Source organism: Adiantum capillus-veneris, chromosome 8 (assembly GCF_014529385.1).
Source record: "Adiantum capillus-veneris isolate H3 chromosome 8, ASM1452938v2, whole genome shotgun sequence".
NCBI lineage: Eukaryota > Viridiplantae > Streptophyta > Polypodiopsida > Polypodiales > Pteridaceae > Adiantum > Adiantum capillus-veneris.
The window spans coordinates 163638838-163652366 of record NC_140938.1 but is presented as its reverse complement, the minus strand read 5'-3'; the positions used below and the strand labels follow the sequence as shown (position 1 = coordinate 163652366).

At 48.2% G+C, this 13529-nt stretch overlaps 1 protein-coding gene across 1 annotated transcript in view; it reads left to right on the top strand.

The window, feature by feature from the left end:
* Nucleotides 1-13215, top strand: part of LOC147453292 (uncharacterized) — a 113951-nt gene extending 100736 nt beyond the window's left edge. The window contains exons 4-8 of the mRNA XM_086518716.1: nucleotides 12353-12430; nucleotides 12512-12650; nucleotides 12718-12744; nucleotides 12881-12906; nucleotides 13094-13215. Coding sequence (XP_086374842.1) covers nucleotides 12353-12430; nucleotides 12512-12650; nucleotides 12718-12744; nucleotides 12881-12906; nucleotides 13094-13200 — 377 coding nt within the window. The 3' untranslated portion in view covers nucleotides 13201-13215. The remainder of the gene's footprint in view (nucleotides 1-12352; nucleotides 12431-12511; nucleotides 12651-12717; nucleotides 12745-12880; nucleotides 12907-13093) is intronic.
* Nucleotides 13216-13529: the final 314 nt, after the last annotated feature.

Genomic DNA, 13529 nt, shown 5'->3' with positions numbered 1-13529 from the left:
TGCTTCATTTGCAGACAGATGGGCCACCTAGCGAAGGCCTGTCCACAGAGGAGACCACGACCTGCACCTCAGCCTCAGCCAGCGACAGCGCACAGATTCTGAGCCACCCTCCGAGCGTGGGGCTCCAGCGGAGGAGGGGTGGCAGCAGGCCCGTGGCCGTCGACGCCAGGGGCCACAGCGTCAGCCTGGCACTTAAGAGTGGCCCTCAGGTGCCTACTTAGCAGCAGTGGGTTCCCACGGGGAACCGCTTTGGTCCTCTTGAGCAGGAGGAGCCTCCTACGCCAGCCTTCTCTTCCGTTTCACCCTCGCCAGCCCCTCCACCTTCAGATTTCCCCTCTTCCTCCTCATCCCTTCCCCCGTCCTTTGCTCCCGCCCACTCCCCACCTCGCCCCCCTGTCTCTGTCGTCCCGCCCCGCTTCTCTTCTCTCCTCCCCCCCCCCCCCCCCCCCCCCCCAGCTCCTTCTCCCCCTCCTCCTGCTTCAGTACCACAGTCGACTCAAGAGACTGGTCCCTCGCCGGCGGCTAGGAGATCTCTTGGCAGTGCTTTTGCCACGAGTCGCCTAGCGAGAGAGGGTCAGCCCTTCTTGCGGCCCCCTTTGCAGATTCAGACATCTTCCCTTGCAGCTATCCCTCGTGGTCTGACGAGCATTGACCTCCGACGCCGCTGGGACTTCTTCGATGACGGATTCACTCGCTTTCTTGGCGATTCCGCAGCAGACCACTAGGCAGCCTGCTTCAGGGTCCACGCTCTGTTCCTCGCCGCTAGGGGGACAGAGGCCTTGGACTCAGCAGTTGGTTTCTCCTTTCCTCTCTGCGGTAGGACCGAGACAGAGTGGTCCCTCGACTCAGTGGTGGGATGGTTGCATACACAGGTTCTCGAGTTCTCTCACCACATGGGAGAACTTGGAGTTACAGATTTGCTGCAGACTTTGTGGCCACTGGCCAAGTTTGCGGTGACACCCCCAGACTTAGCAGGATGTAGGCACATTGTGGTATACTTTTTTGCTGATACACTGTTTGCCTTGCTATGTATACATACATGAGGACTCCTGGACAGAGGAGGTTGCTTTCCGCTCGGCTCGCTTTGCTTGGGCTTGGGCCAGGCACTCACTACAGGCTCGCCTATCTAGAGGACGCTCGGATGCGGATTACTCCCCATCCAAGCCTGCCTCGAAGATAGCCCGTCTTGCTGTTGCTGCAGCATCTATTCTCTCTCGCTCCCCATGAGGATCGTCTCATGGAACGTGCAGGGATTAGGTGGGCCCCAGTTTCAGCGACGGCGGGGCCGATTGCGGCAGGAGCTTCAGCGTTGCCTTGTGGGAGGAGAGATTGATCTCCTTATGCTTCAGGAGCACCATTTGTCTGAGAGCCGCATCCGGCGCTGTGGTCAGATTTTGCGTGGACGTTATGATACCTTTTGGTCAGCTGCTTTTGGACCTGGAGGCATCCAGGGTGGGGTATGTATGACTATTGTGGACTCATTGCAGCAGGCCATTGTGGGCAGAGGGATTATTGTGCCAGGCAGGGCTCAGTGGATTACTTTGCAGGTTCAGGGTGGCCTTGTGGGCTTCCTGAACATCTATGCGCCCAATGTGGCGAGTGCTCGTGCAGAGTTTTGGTCACAGATTGTTGAGTCTTTGCCACAGGTTGACCATTGGTGTGTAGGAGGGGACTTCAACATGTTGGAGGACCCTTCTGACAGGATCGGAGGCAGCCATGCTACTGTGCATGGAGTCGAGTTAGCAGCTTGGGAGAGGTTGTGTATGACCTTGAGGGTCTCGGATACATGGCAGCATTCTGGCTTTGTGAGGCCTCCAGAGAGTCTTGCCTTCTCTAGATCAGACCGCAGAGTGGGAGGAGTGAATCTATCACGGATAGATCGTTTCTACACTAGTGACCACTTCAGTGACTTGGGGGGATCAGTCGGCATCGTGGCAGGGACATCCTTCTCGGACCATGCACCAGTGATCCTCACAGTGGCAGACAGGCAGAGGAGTGGGAGCACGATGCTTCGCATCCCAGAGCGGGTCTTATTGGACACAGCACTCAGAGAGAGGGTAGAGGCTCTTTGGACAGAGGGTATGGACAGCCAGGCTCTACTGGCAGACAGAGTGGCCTTAGGCCTAGCTCAGCTTAGCCACTTTTTTCTCCAGGAGTCTTTGGCTCGATGGGCCGCAGCGAGAGAGGAGGAGCAGCGTCTCAGACGAGGCATTGCTTCACTACAGAGGATGCAGGAGCAGCATCCAGACAGTCCATGGTTGGAGGAGCAGTTACAACAGGCTCGACAGGAGCTTGCTTGCACAGAGGAGAGGCGCCATGAGTTTGCCTTTCATCGACAGGCATCTCAGTGGACTCAGGTAGGTGACAGAGTGACAGGTGCCTTTTTTGAGTCAGTAGGACCTCGGCACTCGCATGCCAAGGTCACTCAGCTGAGGAGACCCGATGGGTCAGTTGCTTGTGAGCCTGAGGATATGCGTGCAGTTGCTACTGACTTTTACCGTGAGCTACTGACGGCTGAGCCCCAGTCAGAGAGACAGGATGCATGTAGGGAGCAGGTTTGGGCGCAGATGCCTTGTCTTGTGACTGAGGAGATGCGCCAGAGGCTTGAGATACCTCTTCAGCTTGAGGAGCTGCACACGGCTCTTAGGGCCCTTCCTCGTGGTAGTTGTCCAGGTGAGGATGGGCTGACTCCCAGCTTCTTCTTGGAGTACTGGGACTTGCTTGGCCCAGATCTTTGTAGTGCCTTTCAGTACATTCTGCACACAGGAGTGATGCCGGATAGCATGAGTGAGGGCCTGATTTACCTCATTCCAAAGGAGGGTGGCTCCTTGGATGAGATTCGACAGTGGCGCCCCATCACCATCATCAACTCAGCCTACAAAATTCTTGCCAAGGCTTTGAGTTTGAGGATTCAGCCACTTTTGGAGAGCCTTATACATGGGACTCAGACAGGTTTTGTCAAGGAACGCAGTATCCTTGACAACATCTTCACTTTTTGGGAGGCTTCTGCCCTGGCACGTCTCCGTGGGGAGGACCTTGTGATTCTTCTTCTCGATTTTGAGAAGGCATACGATAGAGTTGACTGGGACTTTCTAGAGGGCACGCTCCGCAGGATGGGCTTTTCAGATGCTTGGATCAGAGGGGTGTCGGCTTTGTACAGACAGGCTCACAGTCAGGTGCTTTTGGCAGGAGGTAGAGGTGAGCGCTTCATGCTCACACGATCGGTCAGACAGGGTTGTCCTCTTGCCCCTGTTCTCTTTCTGTTCTATGCGGAGGCGATGAGCAGATTTTTGGTGTCACAGCAGGTTGGTTTGAGGGGCTTAGCACTCCCGATACGGGGAGATGAGCTTCTGGACGTTGAGTTTGCCGACGACTCATCCTTGTACTTAGAGGTCCAGGAGGCCAATTTACACAGGTGTGGGCAGGCTCTTGAGACCTTCTGCTGTGCATTGGGCGCATTGATCAACTGGAGAAAGACAGTGGCTTTCTCGGTTGGCAGTGCTCCTGTGCCAGAGTGGATGCCAGGAGAGGGTTTCAGGTGGATTCCCCCAGGGACTGCAGTTCGATACTTGGGTTGTCAGGTTGGTTTGGATTTGTCCCCCGAATAGCTTTCTCCAGTGGAACAGATTTCTCTTGTCCATCAGGAGAAAGGTGTTCCACTGGAGCTCATCACGATTTTCGCTGGCTGGTAGAGTAGTAGTTGCCAACCAGGTGTTGTTGGCAACTATGTGGTACATCACTTCTTGCTGGATCTTCTCGAGTTCTTGTATCAGCCAGGTAGAGAGGTTGATCAGGAACTTCCTTTGGTCAGGTCGCGACACTCAGGTTGCCCGAGCCAAGGTGGCTTGGTCGGTCATCACACTTCCTTGTTCTCAGGGAGGGCTTGGGATCATTGATCCAGCACAGCAGAGCAGAGCCCTTCTTGGGAAGTTCGTCGTCAGAGGACTTCTTCCAGGCGAGGAGCCCTGGAAAGAGTTCTTGCTGCAGAGGCTCCGTGCCAGGGTGCCTCAGTCAGGAGGCCCTTGGCAACCTTCGACCAGATGGATCTTTACAGAGCTGCGCCGAGTTGGTTTGAGCAGGAGACTGGAGGACCGATTCGCTGTGAGTTTGCTTTGCTCTTGGGAGCTCTTACGGCGTGGCCTAGAGCAGAGACAACCGACATGCACGGAGGAGCGCCTACGACAGCCCCTCATCTGGAACCCCATGGTTAGCACTCAGAGAGGCCACCTGGTTGGGAGTAGGCCTCATGTTTCATGGGGTCCCATGGCAGCAGGTCCATCGCGCTCTCTAGGTGACTGGCTAGAGTTCACAGGTTTGTCAGAGGAGGTGCAGGGTGTCCAGCTACAGGGCATGAGAGGGGTTCAGAGCATGTATCATGACATCTCAGAGTCAGTTCCAGCTGAGTGGCTCACGCCTCTCGAGCCTGTAGCACCCCGATGGATGGGAGCCTTCACACGACTGGATGTTCTCATCTCAGTCAGGGCTTGTTCAGAGACTGTCCCAGCCCTGTTCTTTGAGCTTCAGGGTGGGGGACGATTACAACGAGTTACAGTAGAGGCCCCGCAGGTAGCAGAGTGCTGTTTCCAGAGGATCCGAGTTGTGGGCATCTGTGGGAGGACTTGCGTCATAGACCCTGACCCAGTAGCTCTCGAGGCAGGACACTGGAGGCTATGGGCTTGGGAGTGTTGTCCACTGGTACGAGTACAGTGGGATCCTGGTGAGTGGCTATGGAGGGACCCCCTCTCTTCTGCAGACCGCCCAGGAGTCCCTTTCTTTCAGTACACTGTTCGGCTTGGACGTCATATACTTGCAGCGCAGAGAGAGGCCCGCCCCGCTGCAGCACGTCATTTGCAGGAGGAGGGTCTCACAGTTGAGTTCTTGGCAGCTTTTTGGCAAAGGCTGTGGGACTCCAGACAGCTGAGGCGCGTCACTTTGTTCCAGTGGTTGGTTGCACACAGAGCCACAGCAGTAGGGAGCTGGCTTGTGCATAGTGGTCTCTCGGCCGCATGTGCAGCCTGTGACCAGTTGATGGAGAGTCAGCGACACTGTCTTTGGGACTGTCCTTCGGCCCCGCAGGTGTGGCTACGAGTTCTTCGGCTGATGCCTGCCCTCTCCGCGGCTCGACAGCACACCTGGGGGGTAGCGGCTTGGTCCACCCTCACGGGCCCGGCACTACAGTTTGAGCTATCTTCCACCAGCAGGATGATAGTGATACAGGGGGGGCGACCTGCACTCCAGCCTGCTACAGACCTTTCTCCACAGGAGTGGTGCAGTGAGAGAGAGGAGTGCTGGGAGCTCATCAGCGGCCTAGCTCTTTGGTTCATCTGGCAGGCCCGTTGTTTCCGCATCTTTGAGGCTCGCCCTATGCCATCAGCAGAGACTGTTCGTGACTTTTGGCTAGAGCTGATCCATACTCTCAGAGGACAGCTTGAGGGACTACAGGGCAGCTCCGACCGCATGCGGGAGCGCCGCGAGGCTTTCCTTCGACTCTGGCGCCCTGGGCCTTTCTACACCATGGTCCAGGGGGTGCTCAGATGGCACTACTGTCCACCTGTGTGGCTCTTCCCTCCTCCCATTTCTTGATTTAGCCCCATTGTATATATGATGTTTTTTCATTGGGAGAGTCTCCCCATCATGCTTGTTGTAGCCCTCTCTTGCAGAGGTGGATGTAGCCCTATGGGCAGTTTTCATTAACTAATAGAAGGATCTTTTTCTTGAAAAAAAAAAAAAAAAAAGTTGGTTAAGGGATCAATGCTCATTGTCAAGGGATGCAAGAGTGGTACATTGTACTATTTACATGGCAAAGCTTTGCCTGGTAAGTTTCTTGCAGTGGCCGAAGTTGCTTCTCATTTGGAGTTGTGGCACAAAAGACTTGGCCATATGAGCCAGAAGGGACTTGATGTGCTCTCCTCTTTGAAGAGGGTTGATGTAAAGGGCACCAAGTTAGATTTTTGTAATGACTGTTTGTATGGTAAACAAAAGAAGTCTTCTTATTATTCTGGTGTCTCGCGCAAACCTAATGCTCTTGATTTAATTCACTCCGATGTATGTTCAATGCCTGTTAAGTCTTTTGGTGGTGCATTATACTTTGTTACATTCATTGATGATTGCACTAGGAAAGGCTGGGCATATTTGTTAAAGAATAAGAGTGAGACATTTAATGCATTTAAGAGGTTTCATGCTGTTGCGAGCACACAAAAGGGTAGTAAGCTTAAATGTCTGAGATCTGACAATGGGGGGGAGTACACGTCTGCTGAATTTCAGTGTTATTGCGAAGAATATGGGATTAAAAGGGAGTTGATGGCCCCTTATAATCCATCTTCTAATGGTGTGGCTGAGAGGTATAACCGTACTTTATGTGAGAGAGTGCGTTGCATGTTGTCCATGGCTAATCTCCCTCATGGGTTTTGGGGAGAGGCTTTGAAAACTGCAGTTCATGTATGCAATCGCTCTCCTAACAGTACGCTGAAAAATGACATTCCAGAGGAGGTTTGGTTTGGCAAACTTGCCTCTTATGATCATTTGAGAGTGTTTGGCTGCGAGGCTTTTGTCTATGTTCGTAATGACTTGAGGACAAAGCTAGATGCCAAGTCCATCCAAGGACTCTTCCTAGGTTATGGGGAAGAGGGTGAAATGGGCTACAGGATATGGTTGCCTAAGTTTAAGAGGGTAGTACGCAGCCGAGATGTAGTGTTCAATGAGGCTAAATTGCTGAAAAATGCTACATCTTCTGAAATTGACAAGAAATCGGTCAAATTTCAGCCTCTCTTGCCACCTATTGATGTTGAAAAAGAGCCTCAGGATGCATTACCGCAAGCTGAAATTGATAGTCAGCCGGTTAACCTTGAGCCAGAAGAGGTAGGACATGATTTAGATGCTCCAAATGAGGATGGACAGCCACCTGTCATGGCTGAAAATGATTTTCATCAGCATGAGCATGTTGAAAATGAGTTGCCTCTTGATGTAGAACCTGTGCTTGAGAATGTAGATCATTGGGTACGCAGGTCTACTCGTGTCAGAAGGTTGATACAGCGCTTTGAGCCCTCTTTGCATCATGTTATGTTGGGAGAGCCTCTTACGTAGAAAGAGGCAAAGATATGTGAGTCAAGCAGTAAGTGGGAGCTTGCAATGCAAGAGGAAATGAAATCCTTGTATGCAAATGATACTTGGGATCTTGTACCATTGCCCAAAGGGAGAAAGGCTCTTCCTAACAAATGGGTATACAAGATTAAGATTGCGGATGAAAAACCCAAGTACAAGGCAAGATTGGTTGCAAAAGGATATGCACAGAAAGAAGGAATTGATTTTCAAGAAATATTTTCTCCCGTTGTAAAGCTTACAACTTTACGTGTTCTTTTTGCTCTCGTTGCGGTGCTTGATTTGGAATTGAATCAAATGGATGTAAAGACAGCGTTTTTGCACGGTGACATTGAAGAGGACATATACATGAAACAACCTGAAGGTTTTGTAGTTCCTACACGTGAGGAACTTGTATGCAAACTGAAAAGGGCTTTGTATGGTTTGAGACAATCATCACGGCAGTGGTATAAGAAGTTTGACACTTTTATGCTGTCTCAAGGCTTTAAACGCAGCCATGCATATCATTGGGATGAAGATGGTAGTCCCATCATACTTGTTCTCTATGTTGATGACATGCTGATTGCCGGGAAACATAAGACTAGTCTTGATGCTCTGAAACGTAAGCTAAATTCAACATTTTCTATGAAGGATTTGGGTGATGCAGAGCATATTTTGGGCATGCGTATTAAAAGAGATAGAAAGCTGAAATTGCTGTTTTTATGTCAAGAAAGGTACGTTGCAAAAGTACTTGATAGGTTTAATATGGCTGATGCTAAGCCTCTTGGAGTACCTTTACCTCCATACACTAAGCTTAGCAAAGCAGATTGCCCAAAGGATGAGGTAACATTGAAAGCAATGAAGGGAATCCCTTATGCATCAGCTTGTGGTTCTCTTATGTATGCTATGGTTGCCACTCGTCCCGACATTGCTTATGCAGTGGGAGTTGCTAGTCGATACATGCCGAATCCTGGCAAAGCGCATTGGGAAGCTGTCAAATGCATTCTAAGATATTTGAAAGGTACACAATCAAAGTGTATCTGTTATGGCAAAAGTGACTTGGAGTTGCAGGGATATTGTGATGCAGACATGGCAGGTGACATGGATACCAAGAAATCTACCAGTGGATATGTATTTGCCATTGCTGGTGGTGCAGTCTCTTGGTGTTCTAGGTTACAGAAAATTGTGGCATTGAGTATTACTGAGGCTGAATATATTTCAGCCACAGAGGCTTCAAAAGAGGCCATTTGGTTGGGCAGACTTGCAAAAGAACTTGGCATGCCTGCTCATACATCCGTGTTGGGTTGTGATAGCCAGAGTACTGTCTATTTAGCCAAAAATGCCATGTTTCATGCACGTACCAAACACATAGATGTGCGGCACCACTTCATACGACAGGTATTGGAGGATGGTCTAGTCAGCTTGACTAAGATCCATACACAGGATAACCCTGCAGATGTTCTCACCAAGAGTCGTGCTAAGGCTCAACATGAGCATTGCATACAGCTGGTGGGAGTTGGTTAACTTAAAGGCGTCATTTATGCCTTTAAGTGGGAGGTTGTTGGGTTAAAGGCCTAAATAACCCCTTTTTGTACATTTTTATACTTTGTCCAGGTTCATATTGAACCTGGACACATTTTTTAAAGGTCACTTATAATAAAAGTGGGAAAACCCAAAACTCACTAATTGAGTTTTCCCCAAAAACGTGAGCTCTCTCTCTCTCCCTCTTCGTTCTGCTAGCGCTTCCCTTCTGCAGCACAGTGCCTCCGCTTCAAGCCTCAAGGCCTGCACATCTTCGCGTGCTCTATCACTTGCACACACCGCTGCGCGCTCATCACATTCAACAACTGATAGGACAAATGCATTTAGGTAACTTGACTTACCCACCAGATGAACCTTCGACAAGTAAGAACAGAAACAGACAACAGACAGATACACGATCTCGACTCACAGAAGACCAGAAACATGAATATTTTAAAGGAGGAAAGTGTTTTGAATGTGGAGAACAAGGATATATCGTTGCACGGTGCCTCAACAAGGCACAAGAATAAGGACGACTGACAGAATGAAAATACATCGGGACAAGGGAATACTCGTTCCAGAATAGATTTTAGATAGAACATTATGGATAAATTAGCAATATTTTGCTGTATGAATTTATGAAATAAGAAGACTTTGAATTTTTGGATGAAACCCAATGTTGTATGGAAGAACCTGTTATTTGTGAGCATATAACACGATTATGAATGAGACGATGATGATGGCTTTGGAGCGGTGATAGCTCTCAGATGAGCCTGAATTGAAAAAGAGCGAGAAGATACTTGTTCATGAATAGATACTGGCTTTCCAAGACAGGAAAGAGAATGGTAAAGTGGTGGTTCTTAGTTAAGAACCATCGGCATTAAATGTGAATTGGATGGAGGAGAACTTTACCTTGACGCTTTTGGTTTAGTTGTGGCTATTCCAAGAGTTCCGACAAGTCAGCGGGTTGAATCTGGTGTAGGCGGAACTGCAGAAGAGGGGAGTAACTTCACTCCTTTGTCACAGATTACCTGGATGGCCCTTTGGGTTTCAAGGATACCGATGTGCTGACAGTATTCTGCCGAGTGACTTTATGAGAGAAGTACTTCGACATGGGATCCCCGAAAATGATTACTTGCACACGATAGTGCTTGACCAAATGACTGCAGCATTTCGGTCTTAGAATCTATGGACATGATCGCGATATGGGATTAGTTAAATCGACATCGGTGAGGTCCAGTGGGGATCTAGGTGCGATTGCTAAATACGTCGTCAGGAATCACGGTCGTAGATTCAATGTGATGTGAATGTAAATATGATCTGAATGTGATGTGACTGTTGTCTTTGTACAGGTACTGGATGTGTGTTGTCTAGTGCATTGGTACTTAAAGAGACAGTGTCTACTGAATTGGTTTATGGCCTCTGTCTGTTATGCAGGCGTAATCGAGGCGATTACAATTCTTTCAAGAGGGGGGGGGGGGGGGGTATGTCACAAATGATGACGTGGCATGACCACCCGTGGATAGGGCAGAGTGTACGGATAGGTGACGTGGCAGATTTGGTGACCTGGCAGTACGGACGTCTGCCAATTGCGCTGACAGCCAAATGACATGGCAGAACTGTACGCATGCCCGCAAAACGCGCTGACTGTTGATGTGGCAGAACATTACGGAATTCCACTTTTTGCATTGACAATGCTGACATGGCAGAACTATACGGACACTCGTGAAACGCGGTGACTGCTGATGTGGCAGAACAGTACGGAATTCCGCTTTTTGCGTTGACAGTGCTCATATGGCAGCCTGTACGGATTTTTGTAAATTGTGCCGGTGGCTTTTTCTGCCAGCTTTTGGGACCAGTAACTTTTGAACCAATTGCTTTTGAGTTTACTGCTTTTGGGGCTCTGCTTTTGGCATCCCTTGTATCAATAAATAAGCCCCAAGGGCCTCACTTCTCAGAGCATTTGGACGCTGAGTCTAAGAGCAAAGGACCCCTACGAGAGTTGTACTTTGCTCAAGATTTAATATAATAAAGAATACCGAAAGGGGTGCTAGGTTTTGGGGCCAATACCTCTGGGCATGGAACTACGCCGGGCCGTGTCATCTCAAATTGAACTATGATTTAAAGTTGTGAAGTATTTTCAGTGAATCCCTCTCTCGTGTCGCGACAGATTCTAGACTTGGGGTGCCCAAGTCTGTTACACTCAAATCTGGCTATGGAGCAGCACCTTGGCGACATGTTCTCCTCAGGGCAGCTCATAGATGGGCGATTTCATGTAAAGGCAGGCCTAGGAGAGTTAAGGATTTCCTTTCCTCTAGAGGGCAGCCATACAACGACAGCCTTGAGCTGTGGATCCTCTCTCTCTAGATTCATCTTGTTGCCGGGGAGGAGCAGATGGCAGTTGTAGTAGCAGTTGTGTACACTGCATACCATGGGTCTATTGATCAAGGGCATGTTAGATCTATGCTGGGCGGTTGGTTGTGCCACCCTTGGTCACTTGTATATACAGTTTGTTATCAGCATGGAGAGTCTTTCCCAGATCTCTCTCTCTCTCTCTCTCTCTCTCTCTCTCTCTCTCTCTCTCTCTCTCTCTCTCGTCCTGTCTCTTTCTACCTCAGTGATCTCTCTTCTCCACAGTTGCCTTGTATATGTATGTGGCATTGTACGTGATCTCTAGTGTCAGAGAGTCGAGCCGGATTCGAGTCGAGGTGACCACCAGATCGGAGGCCAGGCCATGTCTTCATTGCCTCTTCCGCTGCCTATTCTGACAAGTTTCACTTGGATGAGTGCTCCTCCCAGCAGTTGTACTTGAGAAGGTCATCAATAAAGTAATACATGAAACTTGGAAGGCATCGTGTGCCGATAGTTCATGTAGAGGTGGGTCCTTGGATCCGGCGTTTGATTGTCTTGGCACTTACTTTTTTCGTAGGGTCCAATGTCTACATGCCACATCACCAAGTAGAGAAAGGTGTAAGACCGCGATTTTGCCGGTAAAGAGAAATCCAATCACTGACTTTGTGCAGACATGCCAGTAACCATCCTTGCTAGACAACACATTCTCCAGTATTTCAGAATGGTGATCTCCCTACTCATCCCATCCTTGTCAAGACTCTTGATTATTCCAAAGTGTTGATCTGCATAGTCATCTCATCCGTTTGGAGCTTTTGATGCACTGAGTTTACTATCAATCTAGTTTATCTCACTGGGCAAGTGGTTTCCTAGCTTGGGGCGTCACTAGCCAAACAAACATGCAAGCTAAAAAGTGGTCAAGAATTTAGCCATATATGGATCTTTAGACAAAAACCTCGTGAGTGCTCAAGTTGCAGGCCAAAGAATGGTATGAAACTTCTCAAGGCCACACAAACATAGAACATCATTACAGAATCCTTCTCTCAAGGCCACACAAACATAGAGCATCATTACAGCATCCTTTTCCCCTTATTCTCCACAGGGCTGTTGCTGCTATTCAGTATATCATGGCTTGAATAGTTAATAACAAGAAGATAATCAGGAGTCTATCTGAGTTATGATTTATCTATGGTTGTATAAAGTTAAAAGTTATAGCTAGAATGCCATGCAAGCATAATCTATATATTTGCTGTTCAGAAAGCAACAATTTTAACTCAGTGTTAAGATTTTATGTGTATATAATTGATGTTATTGTCAAGTATTAGTAGCATCTTTTTGAGTCATTTGAGATGATGTAAGGAGCATGTCAACAACACCTTGATTGTCGGGCTGTTTTGTGCACCAGTGCCTGGTTCTATAAAATGGCGATTGCGATCAGCTTTGTTAGGTTCAATAATTGGTGTAACATTTGGAATACCTCTAGGTGAGTTTTTTAAGGAAAACCCAGAAGAATCTGCCACACACTACTGCGATATCTAAGTATCTTTTTTGATGCTATTTCTAGGTGTGCTTCAGTCTACTGTTGATAAATTTGTGGTAACAGACGAGCCAGATGCTGAGCATGAGCAACAAGAGAGTATTTCAGATCATGATGCAGTCAGTGATGCAATACGCCGGCTTGAGGAGAGAGTTTCATCACAAAAGTAAGGGGATTAGATCATCGTTTGAAGAAATCTTTGGGCTTCACACTTGGTGCATGATCCTATGAAGAGAGCATGATACCATGGACCTTGAACAGTAAGCCCTTAGATATCTATAGAAAGTTGGGTTGTCGTCTGCGAGAACTGGCACACTGTTTTGCCTAGGGCTTACTAACTCATAATTTTTGTTTGTGATTATATTGAGAGATTGAATTTAAAGTAATCTGTCATAGGTTTCCACAGATCAATAGAAGTCAAGGTTCGCATTGTGCAGCTATCTATTGAAGGCCTACTACCATATGTTGATCTTATGGACAATGGGGCAGTGGATTCCTTTCGGTGCAAGTGTCATCCCTCTTGCCCTCTACGCATGTTTTGTTTTGTTCGATTGATGAGGTCTACATGTATATACTGCAACCCACAGCAGTAATCTTTCTGAACTGCAGAAGTTGAAGTTCTGTTATGTTCTAAATTGCTTCAAACATTGTCCGAGTTGGAAAATTGGCGGTGTGTTTTGAACTGCATAGTTGATCATCACATTTACATCGAGTGAGTGTCTGACCTCTGTTGTTTTTCTTTCTTAGTGGATCATATGGCCTATTTTACTCTAAATAAAATTTCTTGCTTTTTTCTCAGATAATTGTTAGCTTTAACAACATACGTCCAATAGCCGCAAATGGCTTTGAGGACCACCAAGGTTGTTCATGTTTGACATATAGGACAATTTGTTCAATGAACTGGGCTCTAATCTTTTTAGCCCTTTATCCCAATAAGCTCTTCTCCCTCATGTTTATTCTTTAAAGGCTGACTCGAGGCAAAAGTAACATTTTTAATCATACATAACATCCACAGTACGTTATATTTTTGTAGTTCGAGTAGTAG